The sequence below is a fragment of the Cydia fagiglandana genome, chromosome 1, assembly GCF_963556715.1.
Source record: "Cydia fagiglandana chromosome 1, ilCydFagi1.1, whole genome shotgun sequence".
Lineage (NCBI taxonomy): Eukaryota > Metazoa > Arthropoda > Insecta > Lepidoptera > Tortricidae > Cydia > Cydia fagiglandana.
In genome coordinates, this window is record NC_085932.1 from 30,914,245 (window position 1) to 30,941,559 (window position 27,315).

Below are 27,315 nucleotides of genomic sequence, written 5' to 3' on the forward strand. Positions count from 1 at the left end.
GGTTCAAAGTGGTAAAGGATGATATCCTTACATTCAGCCACATTTACTTATTTTCAACTTGAAACTATCGACAAAAAAACACTGAAACGTCAATCACTACAATGGCGTTTTACATGTAGGTACCTATACTTAACAAGGAAATTGATCGACGTTTTTGGTCAGCGTATATAAATAAAATCACTGTGAAGACCGTGACATTGAAATTGCCACCATGCTGGGAGCTATTGTTCTGTTGTGTCTGTGCGTTTGTGTGGCCTCTGGGCCGTATGGACGATCTGATGGGGTCAGTCTGGACCCGAAGGTTCCGGAAGAGATTCTGGAGGATGCTAGCCTTAAAGTGGTAAGTTTTTTTAGTGAACGACTAAAAGGAAGCAAAATGCTATCAAAATTTGACGACGCTGCGGTAATCTTGATGACCGAGCAAACAGGAAGAGCGAGCGAAACGTCTTTGGCTGGCTAAAATAGTTTCAGGTTAAAAGATGAAACCTTCTCCAGAAAAGTCCATCTTTTTTTTTCAATTCAATTCAATATTTTATTTCAGGCATGAAGCCCATATCATGTCTAGTAGCTACTTAATACAATGTTCAATATGAGACTAAGACCTTTTTAACTGTGAAAGTTTTTTGATTTGAAAATTAAGATACATAATTACTTACACAATTACCTACTTAGATTTATTACAAAAAAAGCGTTAAATTGAACCCATTTTCTAGATACAGGTATGTACCTACATAATAAAAAGATTTAAAAGCCTTGAAATTAAATGGCATATTTCATACACCATTAATTTGCTGGCCAAAATTAATAGGCCTCTATTATAATAATCACAGGAAACTATTTATCTAAAAATGAAAACTATCATCATTGCATAAAAATACCTAGAGTGGGACCAATGCATTGATAATGTCAAAGTGTAATAATGTCAATGTTCTAAGAAAATATGGCGTTTATAATGACACTTCCTCACTTTGTTCAAGTCGGTGCAAATTTAGCTTAGCCGGACTCTACAGTCAGTTTGGACACAATCAGTTTTGTTCCCTCATTTAGTGCAGGCGTCGTATATTACGTTACATTATATAAGGTCACAAGCTCGAGTTTTGTTCGAAGAGGTGAATTTTCCATTTTTCCCTTTTTTTTTATAGCCTATATTGTGTCCCACTGCTGGGCAAAGGCCTCCCCTGTCTTTCGCCACTCGTCACGGCTTTGTGCATGCTCCCGCCAGTCGCCACAAAATGAGTCCAGGTCGTTTCGCCATCTCATTTTTGGTCTGCCTCTGCCTCGGGTGATCTGTGGTGCCCATTCGGTCGCTATTTTGGCCCATCTGTCCGGGTGCATCCGACAGATATGTCCCGCCCAATTCCACTTGAGCTTGGCGGCCTTCACACCCACATCTGCGATTCCAGTTTTGGAGCGCAGCTCTGTGTTCCTTACCCGATCGATTCTACGGACTCCTAGTATACTGCGCTCCATTGCTCGCTGGCAAATCTTGAGTCGGGACTTTCGGGCTTCTGTAAATGACCAAGTTTGGGCACCGTAGGTTAGGATAGGCAGAATACACATGTCGACGAGTTTGCCTTTTAGTGCTAGTGGAAGGTTGCCCTTCATTAACGCCTTCATGGACCAGAAGCTCTTCCAGGCGTTTTCGATGCGTCGATCGATTTCCTTGGACTGCCTGTTATCGAAGGATGCTGTCTGGCCCAGATAGGTGTATTCGTCAACATATTGTATATCCTGCCCATCTACCGTGACCCTACGTTTCGCGCCATTGGTCATTATGGGTTTTCGTCCTGTTCATTTCGAGTCCGACTTCAAGACTTGCCGTGCTAAGGTCTTGTAGCATTTTCTGTAGATGGGGTGCAGTGTGGGAGAATAACACGATGTCGTCGGCGAAACGTAGGTTTGTCAACCTTTTTCCGCCGACGTCAATGCCTATTCCTTCCCACTTCCCACTTCCCATTTTTCCTATTGTTTAAATATTGTTTCAGCCCGAACTCGTCCGAAAGTACGGCTATCCCCTGGAAGAGCACCGGGTCACCACCGCCGATGGATACATTTTGACCGTGCATCGGATTCCCCATGGGCGTGACGCTGTGAATGCAACAACAAAGAGGTAACCATATTGCCGAAAAACCTATTATCTGTGCTCACGCAATTAGTTATACCGCATGTCATGTAGTTTGCTAGATTTTATTCATCGGAAAGTTTGATTGTACGAACAAATCAGTTATCATAAATGAATTTAATGAGATGAAACGAAAACAATACCAAACTTGTCCTAAAAGCTTTTTTACCTCTCACTTACGCTAGGACCAATAAATTGCCTCGGATAAAATGGATTAGTTTATGCCCTTGTTGCATAATCTACTATTATTGCAGGCCCGTCGTCTTCATTATGCACGGTTTGATGTCATCTTCGGCAGATTGGGTCTTGATGGGACCCGACAAAGGGTTAGGTAAGCGCTATATTTCTTACTACCTTAATAAAGTAATAATTTAAACTAAAAAGCTTTGTCATGATTAAATAAATGACAGCTAAAAAGGTAATAATGGTTGGCATTTCGCTCTAGAGCAAAAAAAGATTTGGATCTAGATCCCTGGCGAATTTTTACAAACCACAGCAATGTTGAACGGTTTCATGGTATGGTATCTAAACCACTAGGTTTAGTTCGAACACTAGTTCGACATACTAATGTCCAATAGATGATAGACCCTACGTTGGTGTGAGGTGCGGTTGACAATGACTTAAAGATCAATGTGGGAAAGACCAGCATAATTACCTGTACAATTGTATAGGTATGCAGGTTGGGATAAACTGTCTTATACAATACCAACGTACAATTTATTTAAAAAATATATTTGTCGAGCACTCGGAAGTCTACCTTTCATAATTGTGTCTTCTTCTTTGTCCACACTCTTGCCAGAGTGGTCGTGGTCGTCATATCAGGGCCGGTGCCAAGCTTCACAATTCGTCGCCATAATTACATAATTATGTAGCTTATTATGAACTATAGTTTTTGAGAGAAATGTTCCAGCCTATATCCTAGCCGAGGAAGGCTTCGACGTGTGGCTAGGCAACGCCCGCGGCAACCGCTACTCGCGCCAGCACGTCAAACTGAACCCTGATGCAGGCGCAGACTTCTGGGACTTCTCCTGGGATGAGATCGGGAACATAGATCTGCCGACTATGATTGATTACGCTTTGGACAAGGCGGATAAGAAGAGGCTTCATTACATTGGGCATTCACAGGTACAAAGATTGTCTCCATCTTTCTATTTTGTTTTCAGCTGTAGTAATAACGGCCATTGGAAAAGCCATTCAATTCTGTTTAATAAATTCTGTATTAGAAGTTAAGAATCCAATACGAAATTTTGAAAATGTATTGCCTAATTTTCTTACTGAGAAAGCAATTACGAGCTCGTAAGCCTTATTAAGAGCCTGTTGCACCATCCGCACTTGACAGACTGATCAACACCACCCGGTGCGCCGCGGCGATTTACTATGAAACTTTCCATACATAAAAATTTTGTGAACGTTTTAACGGTGACAGACGGTTTGGTGCAACCGACCCTAATTGAATCGCAACTTGACCATTATCACAAAATAACTAATATAGATGGTCAAGCAAATCTTGTCAGTAGAAAAAGGCGCGAAATTCAAATTTTCTATGAGACGCTATCCCTTCGCGCCTACATTTTTCAAATTTGCCGCCTTTTTCTACTGACAAGATCTGCTTGACCAAGTATAGTTGCCATTATGTATTCAACTATTTACTTGCTGCCTGAAGGCAAAGGGTCAGTTGTACCAACAATAATAGACGGACTGATCAAAATCACTCAGTGGTGAACTATGAAACATCCCATACAGTAAAATTTTGTGAACTAAATACTTCGCAAAAATTGTAAATAACGGTTGTGAAATAACGATAACGGACTTATTGGTGTGACCGACCATAATTCTTTTTTAAATATTGCTGTGTAATTTCCAGGGCACCACCTCGTTCTGGGTAATGTGTTCACTTCGGCCGGATTACAACCAGAAGATCATCTCGATGAACGCCCTGGCACCCGTGGCTTACTTGACGCACAATACCTGTCCTCTCATCAAGTCGCTCGCGCCTCTTTCCACCGTCTTTGAGGTAAGTTGTTATTGCCACAAAGTCAGGTTATACAACAAATATCATTTGGTTATCTTCGTAGGTATCAACCGGAAGTTATTGATTTAGTTTTAGATGATCGCTGTGAAGCAATTTGATATAGGTATCTGTACCATTTATTGGAAACAACCCTATTTAAACAGCTAAAGATTTCAAATCAACCAATTCACTTGGTTGATTTAGCAGTGTCTACAAAATCTGTACCTTTTTTGCAGAAACTTAGTAAAATGATCGGCGTGGGAGAGATCCTTCCGATAACGAACTCTAAAATCATGCGGTGGGCCGGCGAGAAGCTTTGCAGTGACACTGCTATATTTCAGGAAATGTGCACCGATATTATTTTCCTCATCGGGGGATGGAACGCGTTGGAGTTTAACAGGGTACGTACCTATTCTTTCGTATCCCGAACGTTCTCATCATTGCAATTCTCATCATGGCCATAGCCTTCGTATGATCTGTACTGAACGCAACAGCCTTTGTACCTTTGAACGCAAATGTCTGTGAAATACTTGTGCTATGTACATAGCTTGCACATCTTGATATGTAAGCTAATGTTTGCCATTTTAGCTATGTTTGCATTTTTGCCATACCCGTACCATGAGTCACTAACAGTGTTAAAACTGACATTATACGCTCACACTAATATGCGATTACAAGCGGGAGAGTAAGTTGTTACGTTCTCGATAGCGTTTATGTCAGTGCCACTGCGAAACTAGTGGTAGCCACACTGGTTTAGATTTGAGTACGAGACAGCCTGTACACTGTTTTCACAGAATATATTTCATATTATTATTTGTGTGATGGTAAAAATAGTTGGTTATAAGCTTCGGTCGGTAAAAAGACGACAAAAATTTTGCTCAGGATCTTTATTTATACAGACAGGTGAAACTAAGATTTATTTTCAGACCATGCTCCCAGTGATCCTAGCGCACACCCCCGCGGGCGCTTCCATCCGTCAGTTCGCTCACTACGGCCAAGTCACGCACACCGGGTCTTTCCGTCGCTTCAACCACCTCGGCTTCTGGAACTACAAAGTCTACGGCACTTGGGACCCACCTCTATACGACCTGTCCCAAGTCAAAGCTCCTGTCTTCCTCCGTTACTCGTTATCTGATCCTTTAGCGCATGTCAACGATGTGGAGAGATTAGCGAAGGAGCTTGGGAATCTTAAAGCGAAAACTAGTATACCGATGAGCAGTTTCAGCCATTTGGATTTCATGTGGGGGATTGACGCGAAGAAGCTGGTGTACGATCAGGTAATCGCTGATATGAGATGGATGGAAGAATCGTTATTCATCTTCCATCCTTATTAGACATTTTAATAGAAGTTCGTGCTTTACGTGTTAATCTCATATTGTAATCCAAGCCAAAGATGAAAGATACCTCATATAGTTTATTTTAAAAGTATATAATACACACAGCCCACACAGGTCAATAATTTTGTTAAACCCTCTTGTGTGTTTGGATAAACTTTCCATATTAAATTGTTAATGTATCGTGAGGCTTACATACTCGTAGATAGTCATTATTTATTTAGTTAAGAAAACTGATTATGCCAGTCCACTTACCTATAACTTGATTTAAATTGAGATTAGACAGAAATAAATGTCAATGCACAGTTAGCATCAAATAAATAGTGACGACCAAAGTGGGTTGGTACACATGTATGTACACATCCCACACACATCCTTAATTCTGTGGTAACAAAGGTGTGTTACGATATATTTGGTCACTTTGACCGTTACTGTCTATTTGATGCTTACTATACATGCAGGGGGAAGGGGAGTTACGTTCTTTGCCTAATAAAACTTTACCTACTAGTGAAGTCCTTTTTAAAGTCTCTGATATCTTTAGTCTCCTTCTATATTTGTAGATTCATCGACAAAACAATAGCTAAGGACTCTTGTTGTATTAGACCTTTTTTTTCGTTTAATACCTAATAAGCATAGGTACCAAATAAAAATAATATAGGTATGTATCTGCCTAAGAATATTTATTTTTACACTAATAATATTACCTCAAACCGTAACCAAATATTAAATAAAATGCATTCATCAATGTGCATTGAATGATTTATATGTTTTTTTACTGGATATAAATAGAATATAAATCATTGATGAAATTCATGTTTTTTATTGAACACGGAACAAATAAAACATTTTATTTAATACTTAACCCAATCTCGCCAGGGTTTACCACCGCCCGTCTATGACCTATACAAAACATGGAACACCAGGACAATAAGGGTTCACTTTATTTTCTTAACCTATTAACATAAATATGTTTATTTTATATACAAGTCTGATCTTAGATGTTTTTGTTCAATTCATACAAAATTAAATCGGTGGGATTATTCTGGTAATAAATGGCTTTCTAATTTTCACAGTTTGTCAGAAAAGATGATTAATTCTACGCCATAATAACTGGTTTATATGGGTCAGAATATGTCAGAATATTAGTAGTATGTTATGTCAGAATGCACGAAGGTTAATATTGGCCTGTGGCCGCGCGCGTCAGTTGAAGTTTTTACCGGTCAATGAACACAATGATTTTCCGAATGGACCAAAGGCGCCAATTGTACCTTGAGCGCAACAGACCTTATTAAATATTATAGAACTCCACCGTCCACTAGTTCTCTAACTAAATCCGTCATTTTCTTCCTGCACGCCGCATTTGATGTCGATACTGGGGTCGATTCATGAGGAGGCACTACTTCACTATCCTGGAAAGTAAACTTATATTGGATACTTGTCACTATATGTAGTAGTAAATGAGTGATATAGGAGCAAAGTTAACATCATCTATTTTTACCTATGGATGTTGCAGGCTTTGCTTCTATGTGACACAAATGTTAGCCATTAAGTAATTCCATGTATTACTTTACATTGTGTATGAAAATTGTATTGCAGATTAATAAACTAAACTAATCATAGCTAGTAGTTAGCAAGCTTACCATATTTCCACCGCGTTTTTCAGATCTGGGCCTACCAATATTAGGTTTGCTCGCTACGTGCGTCGAAGACAACGCGAAATTTACTTTTTGTCGAATCATTGTGTAACTTGCTTATGATGAGGAATATATATAGAACACATTTTATATTAATTCACCTTAGCCTGGTAGAGATTTGGCGCCTCGTTGCTGTCACAAGTCATAATCGGGTACATATCTAGTGCTACTCCGAGGCCAAATTTCCCGCTACGGTGGAACTCCTCTTGAAACCTTTGAGAAAACGAAACAATCATTTAATAATTTAAATAGTAGTATTTCTACTTGATATAACACAAATAATTTGATTTATTTCCTGTGATACTTACATTTCATTAAGCGTATCCTTATCCATCCCACTAAACACCGAGCCATCGTCACTTAACTCCACCAATCTCTTATACAGCTCCTCGGAATAATATTCTAGAAGAGACGGTAGATGCTCTGTCCTTTGCTCTCTAGTCAGGCATAGGTATAGAAGGTACGCCAGGTCCAAGGCCGGAGACGCGTAACGGACTAGTTGGAAGTCTACTATGACCATCTAGAAACAGAGCACATCATAATAATACTCTTGAAAATATCCGATGCTCCGATATCCGACACAGGTATAGAAGGTAGGCTAAGTCCATGCCTGGAGAGGCGTAACAGGCTACTTGGAAGTCTACTGTGACCATCTAGAAGCAGATCACGTCAAATTTTACACGTGTAAATGTGCCAATTATAATATATTGCACTTGGACGATGACAAAAAAAAAGACAAAACAACACAATAAAATGTCGATCTACGATTACTAAATGTACACAGCTAACACGTACCTCAGCGATGTCCCCATCCACATATCGGAATAAAAAGTTATTGGTCCAACAATCCCCATGGTTGATGACGGCCAAAGGTTCCCGCGGGGTCACCAGAGAGACCATCATTTGAAAGAAGGTTTCTTCGCTGCAGAATTCACGGAATTTTGACAGATATTTTTCCTGGGAACAGATAGAAAAATTAAAATAGTAAATACACAAAGTGACTACAGAAGAAGTATTTAAAGTCGTAATATTCATAACAAAAGAAATAAGTTTGAATACTTTTAAACAAAAGTACTCTTTGTTGATCACTTCAAGAAAATACAGCAACAGTCGTCTGGCTAAAAAATAATCTCTTCCAGGCAACCTTCATGTAGCGACAATCATATATGAAATTATTTAGAGTCGTACCAAGACAAGTCTGCAGCGGATTTGATAGCCCACGCAGTGTAAGTGTTATTTATACGTCATAATTTCATAGAAGTTTAAAATGACACTTATACTGCATGGGCTATCAAAATCGCTGCAGAATTTCACGTTCTGACTATATATATTATGTAAACATTGGAATGTCTATTTTTACCAACCAGATACGTCTGGGAGGGATACTACATTTTTATATTAAAGGAATAATAGCAAAATTCAAGATCGAGCTTCCGACCTTACGGAACAGAGTTCCAGTCTTGTGCGAAGCGGAGAATATTTAATTCTTCCTTTATTATATTTTTTTGTACTATAATGTATGGTACCTTATCTTCACAGTCTGCCAGCTCTTCCTCAACCATGTCCACAGCGTTACGTGTCGCTTCTCGGTAGTAGGACTTGTAATAGTCTTCATTATCGCCTGTAAACAACACTGAACACAACACAATATTAGGGATAAGTAGAAATACTTATCCCTAATATTCTTTCCTGAAATAGGAAGTTTAATGTGAAACAAATATTCAGAAAAAACAGATTTTAAAGATGAGTAAAAAAAGAAGCTTATGACACAAAAAAGACACGAGTACAGAGAGCACATTACAAATCAAAATTTCCTTAACCTCAATCTTTTGTTAAGTAAAAGCCGAAAGTTCCAGGGGTTTAATTTAACAATAATGTGTGAAAGTTTAAATAGTATTAAGTTCCGTACCATGTCACCCAACTAGCAAAATCACGCTAACAACAGTCTCTAGACTACAATTTTGTCGCTCTTATATTGATTTTATATCATCGTATAAGCCCGGGTTTGGGCACAAAGCATAAGCGTATTTATTTTAATATCGTTCTAATATCAGTCTAATTGAATGTTGTTTGCATTCACAGTAATCTTTTTCAAAACTATATTAAGCTGCTTTAGGCTAATATCGCTTTTACGTAAGTATCTTGTAAGCCTACATAGGCTTATATTGGTCGAACGTAAGTATCTTGTAAGCCTACATAGGCTTATATTGGTCGAACGTAAGTATCTTGTAAGCCTACATAGGCTTATATTGGTCGAACGTTAGAATCTTGTAAGCCTAAACAAGCTTATTTTGGTTTGAAACATTCTATTTGTGAAGTATAAATATACGGGTGAAATTAACTGCAACGTGACAAAAACATATTAGTGTAAGTGTTTATCAAACTTTTTATGAATTATGTTTAAATATAATAACGTGCTGTTTATCATCGTCTGTTTATGTTTCAGGGTAAGTATTCACATGGGAAAATATTATTTATTGTAAAGTAGACCCTGTTTTACACTTCAAACTTTATGCGCCTACTCAAATATGGTATTTGAATATTTTTATAATTATGTTATTTCTTTATTTTGTATTGATAGTCAGCCATTGATGTAGGTGCATTTTTCAAGCGCACTATTAGAGTATTTTAAGCATTCTGAATACAAATGATGTGGCCATGTTGAATTACTTATACTAACAATAGTGTTCCCAAAAACGATTTAAGATCAAACCATCTGATATTGATCTTCTCTATTGTGATATAAGTGTCTTGATCTTATATCACTCTAATATCTTACTAAAGTGCTGCTGTTGATCTTATTATAGCTTTAGTAAGATCAGAAAAGTACGTACTTACAGTGTTCTTATGCGATGTTAATATTAGTCTTACATTCTTACAATAGCATTTAGAAATCTAATATAAAATCAAATGAACTAAGAGAATGAGGATATAAGACCAGGTACTCTCAAGTTCAATGAGACTTCGTAAATGTTGTTGTAAGAGCAAGAGGCTTATAATAGTATTATGCTATGTTGATATTAGTCTTACATTCTTATAATAGCATTTAGAAAGTCTAATATAAGATCAAATGAACTAAGAGAATGTGGATCTAAGACCAGGTACTCTCAAGTTCAATGAGACTTTGTAAATGTTGTTGTAAGAGCAAGAGGCTTATAATAGTATTATGCTATGTTGATATTAGTCTTACATTCTTATAATAGCATTTATAAAGTCTAATATAAGATCAAATGAACTTAGAGAATGTGGATATAAGACCACGTACTCTCAAGTTCAATGAGACTTCGTAAATGTTGTTGTAAGAGCAAGAGGCTTATAATAGTATTATGCCATGTTGATATTAGTCTTACATTCTAATAATAGCATTTAGAAAGTCTATTATAAGATCAAATGAACTTAGAGAATGTGGATATAAGACCAGGTACTCTCAAGTTCAATGAGACTTAGTAAATGTTATTGTAAGAGCGAGAGGCTTATAATGGTATTATAAAATGCTCTTATATACATATATAAGACTAGGTAATAAGACTAAACTTACTAAAGTGCGTATTAGCTTGTCTAAGACTAATATAAGAGCGATGACAAGTTCAAAACAAAAATAAGAGCGCTATAAGCTCACTACTCTTATAAAGTGCGCAATCTGAGACTTTTTTGCTAGTTGGGCAGTTTGTCCCATAACAATATAGTACAGTCATTATAGATATTGACCCGTGAATAATTAGTTCTTGGATTTTTTTTTCGTAGGTCCCTCGGGGGGGTCACTGGGAGTGTAAATTCAAAAAGTAGGCTGAATCAGGCTCCTGCGTATATTCGAAAAATGGTTTTTTTCCAAAAAAACGGATTTTCTTCAATAACTCGGCCATTTTTGATTTTACAGTAAAACCGTAAGGACAAAAATTGTAGGAAATTTGATTCTCTACAAGTAAGTCCAGTCATTATATCCAAAAAACCGACCCTTCCCGTGAATAATCAGTTCTTGGATTTTTTTTCGTACGTCCCTCGGGGGAATCACTGGGAGTGTAAATTCAAAAAGTAGACTGAATCAGAGTCCTGTGTATATTCGAAAAACGGTTTTTCTTGAATAACTCGGTCATTTTTGATTTTACAGTAAGACCGTGAGGACCAAAATTTTAGAAAATTTTATTCTCTACAAGTTTGTTCCTCACAATTTTTCTTCTAGGATCGATAGTTTGGAAATAAAATTTGAAAAAAGCGACAAATTCAAAATATTTTCAACATCTCGTTTATTTTCAACTTTACGACATAAATGAAGAGGACTAAACTTGTAGAGAATCAAATTCTGAACAATTTTGGTTCCCACCTTCTTTCCCCCAAAATCGATATTATAGAAATTAAACCTGAAAAACGCGACAAATTCAAAATATTATCATTATCTCCTATGTTCCACGCTTTACGGCATAAATGAAGGGAAACAAAGTTGTAGAGAATCAAATTCTGAACAATTTTTGCCCTCACGGTTTTACTGTAAAATCAAAAATGACCGAGTTATTCAAGAAAAACCATTTTTCGAATATACACAGGACCCTGATTCAGTCTACTTTTTGAATTTACACTCCCAGTGATTCCCCCGAGGGACGTACGAAAAAAAAATTCGAGAACTGATTATTCACGGGAAGGGACGGTTTTTTTGGATATAATGACTGGACTAACTTGTAGAGAATCAAATTTCCTACAATTTTTGTCCTTACGGTTTTACTGTAAAATCAAAAATGGCCGAGTTATTGAAGAAAAACCGTTATTTTGGAAAAAAAACATTTTTCGAATATACGCAGGAGCCTGATTCAGCCTACTTTTTGAATTTACACTCCCAGTGACCCCCCCGAGGGACCTTCGAAAAGAAACTCCAAGAACTAATTATTCACGGGTAGGGTCGGTTTTTTGGATATAATGACTGTACTAATATTACCTCCATAACTTGCAAGGAAACACGGAAATGTCACTTTGTCTTACCTTCTGAGATGCCATCCTGCACGTTAAGGAGTTCGTAAAACTCTCCAGGGTTGTAGTGCTTCATAGCCAGCGATAGAGCGTGAAACTGAGACAGGTTCTTGAGAACAAAGTAGCATTGCTCGATAGTTAGCCCTAGAAACAATACAAAGTTCATGGCACAGAGGGTACAGAGGGTCATCAGGATTTCCCCTGACATGTCAGGATTGTATGTCAGGATTGGAAGAAGGGCTACAGTACGGGTGGAATGGCGACGGATTGTGAAGCTTGCCACCGGCCCTGACATGACGACCACGACCACTCTGACAAGAGTGTGACGACAAAGAAGAAGAAGTCAGGATTGTAGGGGGCGGGGGACTTGGCGAGTGTCAGGGTTTTTTAGGAACCTCTCAACTAACAAAAAGGAAGGCTTAAGCTGTAGCTATAACATACCGTAGTGACTAGTGACAACTACCACTCGGACCCAATTGTATTAGCTTTGAGAATAAGCCTAGAAGTTTCTTGGTAAAATTAATAAAGTACTTCAAGATACAGAGGCCTAATTTCACGCTTTTAAGGCGAAGTCCAGTCTTTTATCATGATACTTATACCATTTTTATCTAATGGCATAATCAGAGGTTAGTCAATCGAACGAAAATTATAAGGATGGCGAGCAACTGTACCTTGTCTTCTGTCCGGCATCACAAACCCCTGCTGCTTCAAGTCCTTCAAAATAACCAGATCATCCTGCGCCAGATAACACTTCGGTATCGCCTTGAACGGGCTCTTGACCTCCCGCTGTTGCTGGAAATCATTCAAAGCTGGCCAGATCTTGTTGTAAAATGCCACTTCATTGCAGAATAACTCTTCACTCTTGAAGGTTTTTCTTCGCTCTATGCTGTCTGGAAGGCATTTGTAAATGATGGAACCAGTCCAGGGATGTGTCGTCTCTCCGGAGGCATCTGGGTCTCCCTTCTGGATGCCTTTCAATTGGATGCGGAAAACCATGGAGGTGTAATTGTCACCTCGTTTGGTGCCTGGGGCGCCCTAAGCACAATCAAAAGAAAAACAGTGTTTGGAATTAGAATTTTAGAAATAACTATTGTTACCTATCCTGGTACCTACATAGAAAATAGAAAGAGTTTCTTAATGTAGAAATTATCTGGCGACAAACATAAAAATAAAACTACAAAAAAAACATAAAAATAAAAACATAAAAATTAAATCAAGATATATTTCTGAACATTTTTTTTTATTTACATGCAATTTGATATCTATAAGATTTGTTTTCCTTGAAGTATGAATTGACCCTTATAGGTACTTACTTACATATATAGCTAAGGCTTGGGTCTACATATTATAATACAAATACTTAAGAGTCAATTTACAACTGACCGCAATTCTTTCAGGACTATTAAGTATAGTTTCGTAACCATGCACACTATAAAACAAAAACTAATTAGGTCGAAATACCTCAAAATCCTGTATAGTGACATCAGGATAGTCGTCCTTAAGTAGGACCTGAAGGAATTCCAATGTAATGTCACTCATATCGTCTGCGCTGGTTTACTGAACACGGATTGAAGGTTGCGCCTGCAGCCGTCATGTGGTGACCATGGTTTGGGATAGTTTCAGGCTTTTCCTTTTCCAATAAATGGCTTTGGATATCGTTCGAATAGGTAGACGAACTAAAAATCTTTAATGATAGAGGTAGGTACTCATCCAAAAGTATTGTATGTAGGTAGATAATTTGGGGACAATGGAAATTGGAAAGTAGGTAGGTATTTCCTAAGAGTACTTTTTTCTCTTTTCTAAGAGACTCAAAACTGACACATTTTCTTTAAGAATTTATAGGTACTTTATCCATATTTGAATTTGCCCCATACAGGATGTTTTGCAGATAGGGTAGGACATTTCCCATCTCAGGTTATCAAAAACAATTTTGTGCCTATGGAAGTACGGATGTAAAGTGGTGAGATAACTTTTTCGGTCAATCGGTTTTATATATGTATTAACTATTGTCCTATGAAGTATTTGAATAAATTAAGTAAATTACCTCAGGCACCTGCCGCGATAGCAGAGGACTTTGGTTCGATTCCAGCCCCCAGGCGCAAAAAAAAGTAACCAAAAGAGCTGCTGAGCTGAGAGAGTGCTGGGGCACTGGAGGCCTTGGTCACTTTTTTTTAGTATATGACATTTATTTGAGTTTATAACCTATTGTCCCATCCATTACCGCCGTTATCATACGCCCCCTACAGGAGGGTTATGTAAATCTGTGCTGCCTGGGGTCCAAATTGGATAATGTCCCAATCTCCATTTATTACGTAGGTATATGCACCGCGTTTCCGCACACAGAGTCCCGGCCCAAATCGACTATGAGAACATTGTTCTGATATCCCTATTGCGTCATTGCGCCCTTTTAAACTTTAATACAGACTAGATATATGTACTTAGATAAATATAGTTTATTTTTGCAAGATAAGTCTGCAACGATTTTGATAGCACACGCATACAGTGTACTTAAGTGTTAATCTAAACGTCCAACTCCTATGAAATTATGACGTATAAATAACACTTGCACTGCATGTGCTATCAGAATCATTGCAAACTTTTCTTGGTCTAACTAACTCCACCCCTGTGTCCCATTCAAAAATATAACGTGGGCAGATCAACAATTTCACGTCACTCACGATTACGTTCTCATTTTAAATTATACCTATCTGCACTGAATAAATATGATCTATCGAGAACACATTAAAGTGATTTCATTAAGATTAAAACTGCTAATACAATATCAACTAATATACGTTCGTTCGTACGTAACGTACAAATACGTAAACTTTACTGCTTGGTTCGATAGGCTCATATGGAAGTTGGAACTGTTTAAAGCATTAAACCTTAATTCAATTTCAATTGTTTTAACCGATTTTTTTCTCAGTGTAGCTCTTTAGAATTTCGAGCCTTTTACTACTGGCGCATTGGATACCCATGATTTATTATTTTTCCGTTACGAGCTATGGCGTAAGGATAATGTAGGTACAAAGGGACAAATTATGATACTTTGAATTTCGCGCCTTCTTCTACTGACAAAATGGTTTGGCAGACTACATAGGAAGGCGATGATTCTATATTTGGTCAAGCAGATCTTGTCAGTAGAAAAAGGTGGCAAATTTGAAAAATGTAGGCGCGAAGGGATATCGTTCCATAGAAAATTTGAATTTCGCGCCTTTTTTAGGGTTCCGTACCCAAAGGGTAAAACGGGACCCTATTACTAAGACTTCGCTGTCCGTCCGTCCGTCCGTCCGTCTGTCACCAGGCTGTATCTCACGAACCGTGATAGCTAGACAGTTGAAATTTTCACAGATGATGTATTTCTGTTGCCGCTATAACAACAAATACTAAAAACAGAATAAAATAAAGATTTAAATGGGGCTCCCATACAACAAACGTGATTTTTGACCAAAGTTAAGTAACGTCGGGAGGGGTCAGTACTTGGATGGGTGACCGTTTTTTATTTTGCTTTTTTTTTTGTTTTTTTTTTGCATTATGGTACGGAACCCTTCGTGCGCGAGTCCGACTCGCACTTACCCGGTTTTTTTACTGACAATATTTGCTTGACCGTCTATATGTCATACGGTTCCCTTCCTTCAGTTAAGAATAGGAAGTATAGGAACCATCCATCTTACTCTTTGCGAAGATTCTATCATGATCGAATGACTTTCACCAGCCTTTTCCCCTTCAAGCATTAGCTGTCAGTTCACAAATTTAATGATATAACCAGTTGATAGATTTCTGATTTTAAAATTCATTCATATTCACATAAATTTCGTGAAATGGAGCAAAAACTCACAAAAAAATGTATGTCAAAGTCACTTTGACATTCCATCCCTCCATAATAGAAGATCGCTCTGATACGCCCTATTTACTACGAAAATAATATTTTTAGTTCCAAACATTTTGAACATTGGAAATTTTTCAAAACAAATAATACTTTTACTACACCTTTCCTAATAAAGCTTACTATTTTATAATTTTTTACAATTAGATTACCAAAAATACGCTAGTTGCAATGAATGATGACTTATAAAATGACTATGTGTTCTGATTCTGAACGTATCTCATTGACATTAGTGACAGTTGCCGGCCGCACTAAAAAAAGTTGAATGTGATAAACGAACGTTTCTAAGCGAGTCAGCTGAAAAAAGCTTGCATTTAGTCTAATATATCGGAACATTTTAATCTTGATAAGACATTTACTTCGTTGAAATTGTGACCAAAATGCCCGTGGACCAGATTCAATACTCCGAAAGATATAATGATGACGTATATGAATATAGGTGAGCAATATTTTCAATGTTTTAGTTAATACCTATCTGATTTTATTTAGAGTTTTTTTTCTGATATCAAATCTTAGCTCTTTCGCCATGTCTACCTATGAAATTTGCATTATAAAATGCCGTAATTGTATGAATAACGATAGTTCCGTGCAGACATATTGTCCACGTAATCTGAGTGAAACCATCACTTTTACTTTACGTAGGTGTCCAGTAGAGGACTATTTTAGCTGCATCGGTAGCCTAGTCTGTCTATTCTAACGTATACTTATCATGTGTCCTCGTAACTCAAGAGGATGTTGTTTTCGCCCGCATGGTGAATTTGCACTTTTATTGTACTGGAATTGTGTATTGTACTTTTATTGTGTTGTACTGAACACTAAATTCTATCTACCATTCCAAAGAAGCTTTTCGGAATCTGATGAAAAAAAAATCAACAAAATATAAAAATTGGTGCAAATGTACACAATGTAATAATTCTCCATTACAGACATGTCATCTTACCACCGGACATCGCTCGGCTTGTGCCCAAGTCCCATCTAATGACGGAGACAGAATGGCGGAACCTCGGAGTGCAGCAGTCCCCCGGCTGGCTCCATTTCATGGTCCACAACCCGGAGCCCCATGTCCTGCTGTTCCGGAGACCACGGACGGACATTCAGCCGCCGGTCAACGGGTTAGATAGTAATACAAGCTCGACTGTCAAAGTATAGATGTAGAAGGTGGGTGTTTTGTTTAGAATTTAAAATTGGTTTGAGATATTAATGTAGATTAGAGGAGACATGAGGGAATCAACCAATAGCATTGGTAGTCTTCTCCTCTCTGCTGGATTACAACCAAAGTTGTTTGTCGCTTCCTGCATGACTCAGAGGAATTTCAGCCTAAATCCAAATACACATCATGTTGTACTCAACGATGGCCACACTGTTAGCTTACCATTGGTGGGCCTTATGCTGTTTGTAAGAAGGTCCACCAATGTTACAGTTAAGAGTGTTGCTCAGTGCCGGATTTAGATATTTGCCGCCCGTAGGCTATGCCGATTTTGCGGCCCCTATCCCCCTCACTTATAGGTTTTGAAAATTTTTTCGAGAAAATAGTAGGTACATTTTTAGGGTTCCGTACTTCAAAAGGAAAAAACCGTAACCCATATCTTAGGATCACTTGGTTGTCCTATATGGGTTCCGTCCATTAGTAACGTAGCTCCTCCGTCCGGCCGTCTGTCTGTCTTAATATAAAAGGTCTTGACATGACAGAGGGCGGCAAAATCGACAAATAATGCTTATTATTTAAATTTTACAAATAAATAGTGGAGCGGCAAAATTCCAATATTTTTTTGACCCAAATTTGCTGCCCTCTAAATTCTGCCGCCCTAGGCTTCAGCCTACTCAGCCTAGTGGTAAATCCGGCACTGGTGTTGCTGTTTGTACATATGGTCAAATTGATGTTAAACTTAAAGTCTAAACAAAGCATTATGCTAATTAATTTTATCATCCTTGGAATTAGCAATATCATTTTAAATCAACTAGGTAATCATTGAGGTCGAATGTGTTTAGAGTTTTATCAATCGATAATAACTTTGGCTATGTGCAAAAATACTGAGAATATGTATAATCTGAGCCAGGGTTCTCCAAATTACGGCCCGCAGGCGGAAACGTGCATACAAGTCTGCACTTAACCCTATGAACGCCAAGCCTATCGTGGGTGGCGCGTCATCGCCGGAACGCACGGAGGTTGATATTGGGCTGTAGTCACACGTGCAGTAGCCGTCTTTGGCAGTCAGTCATCAGATTAAGGCTTGGCCAACCCCAAGGCCATCTTAAAGAAAGTGGAGGCCTTCCTGTGGTCCTTTGTCAGAAAATTTGGAAATCTAGATTTTCCTTCCTTGTGTACAAAATATTGCACATATTTAAATTTTTATATTTTAATTGAACCTCAGGATATACAGTCATAACTTGGGAATCTCTTGTTGATTTATGAATGATATTCTAATGCCAAGGATTATTTGTTATGATTAATTTCCTAATACTTATAGTATGAAATATTTAAACATGTTAAACGACTGAATATTGTAGCTACGTGAAGTTTATGTGATAGTTGATAGATAATTCGTGTTTTTATCTAAAATATTATTGATTCAGTCTTATGGATGGTTGTATATTTAGATTTTAAAAATATAATACTAATTTTATTTTTAATGTCCCTGACTAGTATATGAGGGACTTGTATAGCCAATGGGATTTAAATGAAATTAGTATTTTACTTTAAATATCCTAATATCTTTTATTTATGTAGCATTTATAGACAAACATTGAATTCTATTGATAATATTGATATTCTAATGTATATGTATTTATTACTAATAGTTTGGATTATACTTAGGCTTTCTATATATTATGCATGGTTGGCTATGTGCGTGATTGTGCGCCCGCCTGACGCCTATGGACCATATTAGTACCTAATTTTACAGTGGATGTATCAGTATATTCTGAAAAGTTCAGAATGTCGGGTAAGTAATTACAAAAATGGACTCTATGAGATAGAATTATGGGTGATTTACGGAATTAGCCCACATTTTGAAGTAGTCGGAATAACCCGAATACACCTTATTTCAAATAGTATAGAAAGTTCCCTATTTTGCCACTAGGTGCGCTGTTGTAGCTTTTACTACCCCAATTGCACAATAAACTTAATTCGTCTTACATCCAACGTGAACGCTCAAATAGCAACCTAATTGCATTCACATAAGATTTGTTTTAGCATAATTGTGTTTACGTTTTAGTTTGCATAGAAAACTTGCGTTTAAATGCATTTCTTTCTTCCATTTTTATATTCTAATATTTGTGGAATGCGTGCCTTATGAATTGTTTTTGATTCTTGTGATGTGACAGAAATAACTAATTTAAGTTATCCATGTTGTTCCTTAATGCCTTAATAGATGTACTACTATGTACCTATTTTATTGTTAATAATTACGATTAAATTACTTTAAAACTTATATTTCTTCTTTATATTCTCTACTAGCGACCCACCCCGGCTTCGCACGGGTTACACAAAACCTTAACAATTTATACACCTAAACATTCCTCAAGAACCACTCTATTGATAGGTGAAAACCGCATGAGAATCCGTTCAGTAGTTTTTGAGTGTATGGCGAACATACATACAAACAGACAGACGCCGCGGGGAACTTTGTTTTATAAGGGTAGTGAAGTAGTCTATGTCAAATATTATGAAAAGTTCTAGTTTGCCATCGTATGCGCTGTCGTAGCTACTGATGTGTTGTAGGAATCTTTCCAATTTTAATTTAAAACTCATCCTTTAATGTTTATCCCACCAAAAACATTCTGTAAAAAACTAGCCAAGTCTCGATGGAGCTGCTTGTTTTTATCTCTAAAAAGTAATGAAATCTAGACAAAGTCGTGCCAAGTCTAAGGTTCCTTACTGCGATTTCTTTATTATTATAGTTAATGTTGTGTGACTTGGCCGTTGAAGGGTACACAAGGGTACAAAACCAGGTGCTCCATGACACCATTGCACCAATCTGTCGCCAGAACCGCTACCCATTGACGATGGAAAATTGCTACTTGGAAAACGTTGATTCAATAACCAGTCAATTGTAGGCTTGATAAAGCTGCGTATTTCAATAATACTTATGTATGGGCGAGCCTGAAACAAACACTTCTTTTTGGTGCAATGGCAGATTGGTGCAATGGTGTCATGGAGCACCTGGTTTTGTACCCTTCAACGGCCAAGTCACACAACATTAACTATAATAATAAAGAAATCGCAGTAAGGAACCTTAGACTTGGCACGACTTTGTCTAGATTTCATTACTTTTTAGAGATAAACAAGCAGCTCCGTCGAGACTTGGCTAGTTTTTTACAGAATGTTTTTGGTGGGATTTCACTTCTTTTTGTAGAAACGTGGCATATTGATTTATTTTATTAGATTTTCTTATTTAACACATTTTTTTTCTTTTTAGGAGTAGTTTTTTTATTATTAAAAATCTTTCTTTTCTTTTTTTCCGGTTCTGATTCTTGTACAGTAGCAACAGTTTTTCGTATTGCCCATTCATTAAATCTAATAATTAAATAATAATCAGTAATCCGTCACTAACTCGGAGTAATTAACAATGGAGCCGCCATTAACAGGCGTTCCCCTCTGTCGAAAATAGGCGGCCAATGGTCAACCACATGTCAACCATATGTATGGACTGACGTTTATCTGACATGACGTACCTATACATTTGATGTGCCCCTCCCCCGCAAAAAACGGCAGACTATTTTGTACCGAAAATTTTAGACATGGCGTCTCCATTGTTACTCCGAGGTCACTAATCATCATATAATGACTTGGCAATCGCACATAATGCTTTACTCGTACCGTACTCGTAAATATGTGTAATGCTCAAACTGCAATTAGCGCTAGCGTTATGTTCAATTAGAATTATTTTTAATAGGTGACGATGATCCTTTTGTCATTATGCAGCCGTGCGATGGCCAAGTCATTATACGTATTACAAATTAAAGATATCTTATTGATACGGTTTTAACACCCCCTGGCACTGATTAAAATAATCGACTTGGTTTCACATTACATCTCAAAACTTTTTTGTAGTAAAAGCGTTGCGAGACTTGCACCTTTTTACATGTAATGTTTTTGATGGGATCTCATCTCTTTTTGTAGGCAGTCCTTCTTTTCGGGTACTCATACGCATACTATGTATACACATATCATAACTAAACATATCATCATTCATACTCACATCGTACATCGTACCTTTACTTTACCTACTATTTGTAGGAACTGCAACAGTAACTTTGTAATATCATATTTTTATATGGGATTACAAACTTACTTATGCAGTTCTTAGATCTTTAAAACGTGACTGATATTGCAATATTTTTAGGTTTTCCCTTTATGTGGCCATTAAACCCTAACTCTGTACCAAATTTCAGCTCTCTGAGTTTATGGGAAGTACTAGTTCTATTCTGATGATCATGAGTGAGTTTCATAAATGCGAAACTTTGCTTTCGCTTAACTTCGGAACTAAATGACCTACAGACTTGAAATTTTGGATTTTAAGTATGTGATTATTGCTTACTGGATGACCAAAATTTCTGCGTTCTGGTCTTATCCAGAGGTTCTCAAATAGGGGCCTGAAAATGCGGCGAAATGGTTCCAGTAAAGGATGGTACGGCAGTGTTTGCTTCGCGCTCGACTTGGCGGGGGCACAGCCGTGCCCCCCGATTCAACCAGCTAACATGAGAAAAAACCCAAAATTTTCATCATATTACTTTGCCACTCTTGTAGATAAAATGGAACTTTCTTATCAGTTTTTGAAAAATAAAGTTGACGCTTTACGAGCTTATGTGGTGATGAGATTATTCTCGAAAAAAAAAAGATATAAAGGATTCATCTAGGTACCTTTTAAGGGGATGAGGTTCCGAAATATAATAAAAGAAACAACACATTTATACTATGCCGAATGTTTATTTGGATTTATTTAACTCCTAAAACATTATAAACACAAATAAATGCGGAAGAAGAATATTTTATATAATTGCCAAAAGTTAAAATATAATTAGTATCGAAACAAAACCTCCATTCTACATAAATCAATACAAATATAATAAAATTATTAACAATATATTAGTGTAAATTTACTTTCATTTCGTTAAAATAATATTTAATTGTGCTTTTCCTTAGATACTATATTAGCCAAATTATTTTTAATAAATTTAAACGTAACGGTCGCGCGAAGTGGAATCTCGCAATGTTGCCAGCGGCAAAAACGCTGGAACGCAAAACTGACATTCGGAATTCCAATTCACGCTAAAAAATGAATAAACCGTGATATGGTTAAATCGGAAGTCCTTATTGTAAAAATTAGCGTCAACAGATATACTTAACATTCGTATAAAAGTCATCTCTCCAATATATTCTTATCTAAAAGGTAGGCATCTTACTAGACACGTTACAAATCCGAATATCGGAATGGGACATAAAAAACGGTCTCATACAATAGGTAAAAACGTGGCCTACCGTCGAGGTTAGGTATAGTGAAAAAGTTGGATACATATTTTAGTAGTTATAGTCGCTAAGAAGAGTTAGACAGTCCGAGGTACAGTTATGTAGAGAAGTGAACCATCGTACGATTAAATTGCGTGAAGCTGCGCAATTAGTTTTCATCTAATAATATTATATTCATTCGTTAACGCGTTTATATAACATACATGCATATATAGTGGCGTGCATTATAGGCCATGGCGATAATACACAACTTGCCAGTGACATTTAGGTTATTTTAGGAAGTAATACACCACCATGGCCTATCGTACAGAACCCATAATAATGCTGATATTATTTGGCTACAACTACATCTACTAGCGAACTGTAACGAATCCATATAACTACGGCCACTTGGCATATATTGTACGCTCAAGAACAGAGATTTCTATCTACTATAACAATACATTTTCCACTAATCGGCCCCAATGGGCTCGTTTTCGGCCAGGTTTCTGATATAAATCGTTTCAAAACAGGGTAGTTTAAAGCTAAATTGTGATTCTATTAAAGCTTTCAGCCCCTTCCAAGCTGTTCATCGTGACGTCACAACGAAACGATGGACTTTAAGTTTTCGTGATACGTTTTTTTATACACAGCAAATGATATGGAAATTTACAAGAAGTGATATGATAATGGAGATTGTACTAACAAGATATGTACTTAAACAATTAATAAATGTATAGATAAGTTTATCAAGTATCCACAAATTTGGTACAACATTACAGTATAAATGCTCGTTACTTGTCTTTTTCGTTGCGCTTCGCTCTGGCAACACTGTTGGTATTGCCGCATGAGAATGAAAAAATAGTAGGAAAATCTGTGTTGCTATATAAAAATAGTAGATAAAGAATAGAATGACTCAACACGATTTGTACTGCAACAATGGCATGCCCTTATCTGTACAATAAGCGTTGCATACGATAATCGTCTTAATCGAACTCTGAGCTGCTATAAACTAAACTTGAGGTTGCTAACAAGATTTTTCGATAACATCATGCGTCCTTCTCCAATTCTAATGATTAGAAAAGGATGATGACATTGGCCTGAGTCGCAAACCTCTGATGATAACAATTAGTTCTATAGCTCATAGACCTACCTGAACTAACTTATACCGTAGTACAAGAATTCGATGAAGTCCCGTTCGATCGCTATTAGTAGATGACAATGGAATGTTAGACACTTACATAAAGTACAATATAACAGCACGTGCAGGTTAGTGATGAGTCGAAAATTAGTAATACCTTCCACCTCTCCATACCAAGCTAGAGCGCGTCAATTTCACGTTCAAAATAAATCGCGCGTCCATGCCGAAAATTTGGTGAACATACAGAAATACAAGCATTACCATTGCAGCAAGTATTTTGACAACAGTGTTACCAGAGCGGAATAAAGCGGTGAACCTGGCCACCGGAATATTTTTTAACGCTGGCAACTCGGAGCGCAGTCCGTGTCCCTTATTCGCGCGGGTCGTGTCCCTTATGTTTCTTTGGGAGGTTTGCCGTTGGAGTATTGGGGAGGTGCAGTGCTCTCTGTCTGCTCCTCTGACATGACAGATACTAGTTCTTCGACGGCGCGCCCAAGGTCATCTGTAAGAAAATACATTAGGTAAGTTAATGTATACAAAGAAAAATTAACAAACTTTTTGTATGAAATACAGCGTAGCAAAGTTGCCGGCGAAAATCTACATTGTCAAGATCAAGACCATAAACATTTTCGACCCCGATTGTGATCAAAATAAATATAACAATTTTACTTTACCTCACGGTATGCGTCCTGCATGGTTCGCATGAACAGATAAGAAAAATGTCAGTAAAAAATCCAAAAACACGTGGGAAAACCATGCAACACTGACAACATCAAAAACCAAAACAAACCTGTGCTGATTAATAATCTACAACGAAAATATGTACGAGAAAACTTGCTACGGCCTCGGGCCACACCCGTAAACATCACAGGTGCTCCGAATAAAGTTGCAAAAAAACTGCCAAACTAAAAAAAAAACAACCTAAAAGCCATCGTCAGCATTATTCCCAGCTGATTTAAAAGCTGCTACGGCAAAAAGAACTTCAATACGGAAAGAACAGCCAACGTCAACACTCAACACCAGTCACCTGCGCAGTGCATGAGCGAGTGCACGTTGTGCGGCGGCGGCGGCGGCCGCTCCAGCGCCTCGCGGCCCTCGCCCGCGCCCGCGCCCGCCCAGCGGCCATCTTGGGGAACATGGCATGTCAGAATGGCGGAAAACGGAACGCAACTATAATGGTCTAATTAGAACTACTCTTAGACACTTCTAAGAGCACTCTTCAGATTCATGGATACTTATTGTTTTATAATTAACTGGATGTGTGTCCGCAGCCCTGTGATTCGGTCTGTTATATTTCCCGAAAAATATGTAGATTTCAAAAATTACTAATTATATGATCGGCCCCAGAATTTCAGTTTATGTAGATGCTAACTCGTATAGAATAAACTCGATCTTAAAATTAATGCACCTTTAATAAGTTTGTAATCCGGTTTCAAATCTGTCGGATCTGGATCCAACTGCATAATTCATTGAATACCAAGGTACTCAATTTCCGACAACAGACCATCACATATAAAACCTACATTTTATCCATGCTGATTTTCTTGCAAAAAAATTATGGTTATTAGACGTTCAACCAGTATCATTGATAGTTTTCAAATTCACTGGTGTATCAGTAAAAAAACCAGACCCCACTTTAACTTATCGTGTATCAAGTAGGTAACATGAACGCATACTCACTGGTCTGCGAGTCGTGGTAGAGGCCGTTGTGCATCTTGGCGGGCGAGTCGGTGGCGAGCTGCGAGGCCGTCACCGAGCGCGTCTGCAGCGTGCCCGTGCGCGCCGGCGGCGACCCCGACGACGGCTGCAATGGACAAACCAAATGTCAAAATGGTATTCCTTATACTGGCACAGCCTGAAGTAACTACTGTAAATTTTTCGAAAACGACACATCCCGGATCGCTCTTAAAAATGAGCATCAACCTATTTTAAACGGCCAGTTGCCAGTTGTGTTCCCCGAGGATGTGCATGCGAGCCTCCGGTTACGTTGAGAGTGGACCATTAATGTTTGAGGTTATGTCTTACCTCATCAAGCAGACGTCGTAGGCGCTGCAACTGCGCTTCTAGCTGCCGATTGTGTTCCTCGAGGATCTGCATGCGAGCTTCCAAACGGCCTTTGTGTTGGCGGAGCAGGCGGGCTTCTGCCATCATGTCCTGGAATAACACAATCAATTATTAGCTATGTAAGGTACTTGAGGAAAGAAACACCAATTCTGGTAGAATGTGACAGAAAATTGATGCAGTCTATGCTCAACGATTATAAATCCCTGTTACTAAAATAAAAGTATGATAGATATGATAAACGAAAGATTCATTGATTTTATTGCCAAACGACATAGGCTGGAAAGCTCTAGCATATAGGTAGTAGCGCTGGCACACTTTGTTTGTCGATATAGACTTGTCTTAGAGGGATTCTAGTCACGTTTACGATAAATTGCGTCACAGCTCAGACATGTCATCATTAATCTTTTGGTATCTTGGATATATCCGCAATAGACCACACAATAATTTTAGTAGGCAATACCTGATCGACAGGAGCATTCCTGTTGTCGCTAACACCGTGCTGTTCTTCCGGCGTAGACCCTGGGGTCTGCTTGGCCTTCAGCCGCTCGTACTCCGCCTGCAGGCTCGCGTTTTCTTCTTCCAGCTCCCTGGAAATGGCAAAGTAATCCATTGAAAAACTTATAAGGAATTAAAATACTGATAAATACTTCATTATTCCGACACAATTCATCCCATATACTGTTGTTGTTGTATATGGGATGTAGCATCTTAGGATGCACCCGATATGGAAAGCCAACGTTATTGTCCCCGTTATCACAGATGAGAATAATAATTCCCACGGCGGACGCAATTAGGAAGGAATCATTCCTGTCCCTGTGTCCTTTGGACATTCCTGTGCCCAAAGAGGCAGAGGCGAATACACGATTGTTTGAAAGGTTACCTGATCATGGCCTCTAGTTCATGTCGCTGCTCACGATGTATGATAGAAACGACTTGCACGGGTGATCGTGGGGCGTCTTCTGTCTCGCCGCCGCCGTTCAGCGAGTGGCAGTATTGGGCGATCAGCTGGTGTTCTTCATCGCTGAGGACAAAATAAAGTTATATGTAAGTCTGAACTCAACAGGTAACAAACAAATTTAAAATATCTGCTAAGCACCCTCTGCTATTTTGGAGTCCAATGTCCACTTTGAAACCTTCGCTTAGCACGGACTTTGGTATCCTCTTTTATGAGAAAGTTATTGACTTGGCAGTCTAAAATCGACTTTACATCGTAATGATTAGACCTAGATCTCTCGTTTTTTATAGTAAAATTTCTGGATCTAGATGATGATCTAATGATAATAAGTCGGCATCGGAAAATATGATCAGAAGACTGGATCAGCTGTCCAATCCCATCACCCGAAATGCCTTCGAGCCTTGGACGAATCGTAGAGATTTCAGATTTCTCTTGAACTATTTCGGGACAGGCGGGTTAATAGGTAAATTCTAATTGAATATTTGTATAGGTACCTGTCAGGAGTATCAGCAGGTCTCGAGCCCAGCTCGACCTGTGCCAGCCTTGTGGCGTACAGCTCGAGTCTCGAGTGCATGTCGTCGCCGCCGAGGTTGGCCCCGGCGCCGTGCTGCGGCGACGGCGCGGGGGATTCCAACGCGTCGCCTGCAATAAGAAAAGATTTAATAAATAATTTATTTACATACAAGATATATAGAGTGGTA

The 27,315-nt window shown here is 38.1% G+C and overlaps 4 protein-coding genes across 6 annotated transcripts in view; 2 read left to right on the forward strand and 2 right to left on the reverse strand.

Annotated features, from left to right (window-relative positions):
• The first annotated feature begins 211 nt into the window (after positions 1 to 211).
• On the forward strand, positions 212 to 5,467 carry LOC134668351 (lipase 3-like). The gene is made up of 7 exons (XM_063525857.1): positions 212 to 340; positions 1,986 to 2,110; positions 2,377 to 2,453; positions 3,033 to 3,247; positions 3,987 to 4,136; positions 4,370 to 4,534; positions 5,060 to 5,467. The coding sequence occupies exons 1-7, from the start codon at positions 212 to 214 to the stop codon at positions 5,465 to 5,467; spliced, it is 1,269 nt and encodes a 422-aa protein (XP_063381927.1).
• A 1,280-nt stretch (positions 5,468 to 6,747) lies between these two features.
• On the reverse strand, positions 6,748 to 13,702 carry LOC134669715 (uncharacterized). 3 transcript variants are annotated; one of them, XM_063527388.1, is made up of 9 exons: positions 13,582 to 13,702; positions 12,792 to 13,155; positions 12,133 to 12,264; positions 8,688 to 8,794; positions 7,957 to 8,118; positions 7,746 to 7,814; positions 7,470 to 7,612; positions 7,263 to 7,374; positions 6,748 to 6,876 (listed from the first exon to the last, which is right to left on the reverse strand). In XM_063527388.1, the coding sequence occupies exons 1-9, from the start codon at positions 13,657 to 13,659 to the stop codon at positions 6,763 to 6,765; spliced, it is 1,281 nt and encodes a 426-aa protein (XP_063383458.1). In that variant the 5' UTR covers positions 13,660 to 13,702; the 3' UTR covers positions 6,748 to 6,762. The 3 variants fall into 3 exon arrangements, with proteins under 3 accessions (XP_063383458.1, XP_063383459.1, XP_063383457.1); XM_063527389.1 differs by lacking the exon at positions 7,746 to 7,814 and having other exon boundaries at positions 7,470 to 7,681; positions 8,688 to 8,782; XM_063527387.1 differs by lacking the exon at positions 7,746 to 7,814 and having other exon boundaries at positions 7,470 to 7,681.
• A 2,564-nt stretch (positions 13,703 to 16,266) lies between these two features.
• LOC134671583 (cyclin-dependent kinases regulatory subunit-like) lies at positions 16,267 to 19,437 on the forward strand. Its single transcript, XM_063529446.1, has 2 exons — positions 16,267 to 16,445; positions 16,933 to 19,437. The coding sequence occupies exons 1-2, from the start codon at positions 16,387 to 16,389 to the stop codon at positions 17,153 to 17,155; spliced, it is 282 nt and encodes a 93-aa protein (XP_063385516.1). The 5' UTR covers positions 16,267 to 16,386; the 3' UTR covers positions 17,156 to 19,437.
• A 2,478-nt stretch (positions 19,438 to 21,915) lies between these two features.
• LOC134669766 (dystrophin-like) overlaps positions 21,916 to 27,315 on the reverse strand; it is a 428,308-nt gene continuing 422,908 nt past the window's right edge. The window contains exons 16-21 of the mRNA XM_063527396.1: positions 27,109 to 27,256; positions 26,540 to 26,680; positions 26,120 to 26,246; positions 25,621 to 25,749; positions 25,276 to 25,399; positions 21,916 to 24,097 (exon numbers count right to left, since the gene is read on the reverse strand). Coding sequence (XP_063383466.1) covers positions 23,988 to 24,097; positions 25,276 to 25,399; positions 25,621 to 25,749; positions 26,120 to 26,246; positions 26,540 to 26,680; positions 27,109 to 27,256 — 779 coding nt within the window. The 3' untranslated portion in view covers positions 21,916 to 23,987. The remainder of the gene's footprint in view (positions 24,098 to 25,275; positions 25,400 to 25,620; positions 25,750 to 26,119; positions 26,247 to 26,539; positions 26,681 to 27,108; positions 27,257 to 27,315) is intronic.

Coding starts and splice junctions, on each gene's coding strand:
- LOC134668351 (XM_063525857.1), top strand. CDS start 212: ATGCTGGGAGCTATTGTTCTGTTGTGTCTGTGCGTTTGTGTGGCCTCT. Junction 2,454..3,032: donor GGGACCCGACAAAGGGTTAG/GTAAGCGCTATA, acceptor GAAATGTTCCAG/CCTATATCCTAGCCGAGGAA. Junction 3,248..3,986: donor ATTACATTGGGCATTCACAG/GTACAAAGATTG, acceptor TGTAATTTCCAG/GGCACCACCTCGTTCTGGGT.
- LOC134669715 (XM_063527387.1), bottom strand. CDS start 13,659: ATGAGTGACATTACATTGGAATTCCTTCAGGTCCTACTTAAGGACGAC. Junction 8,795..12,132: donor GCAGGATGGCATCTCAGAAG/GTAAGACAAAGT, acceptor TGTTGTGTTCAG/TGTTGTTTACAGGCGATAAT. Junction 6,877..7,262: donor CAAATCTCTACCAGGCTAAG/GTGAATTAATAT, acceptor TTTACTTTCCAG/GATAGTGAAGTAGTGCCTCC.
- LOC134671583 (XM_063529446.1), top strand. CDS start 16,387: ATGCCCGTGGACCAGATTCAATACTCCGAAAGATATAATGATGACGTA. Junction 16,446..16,932: donor GATGACGTATATGAATATAG/GTGAGCAATATT, acceptor TCTCCATTACAG/ACATGTCATCTTACCACCGG.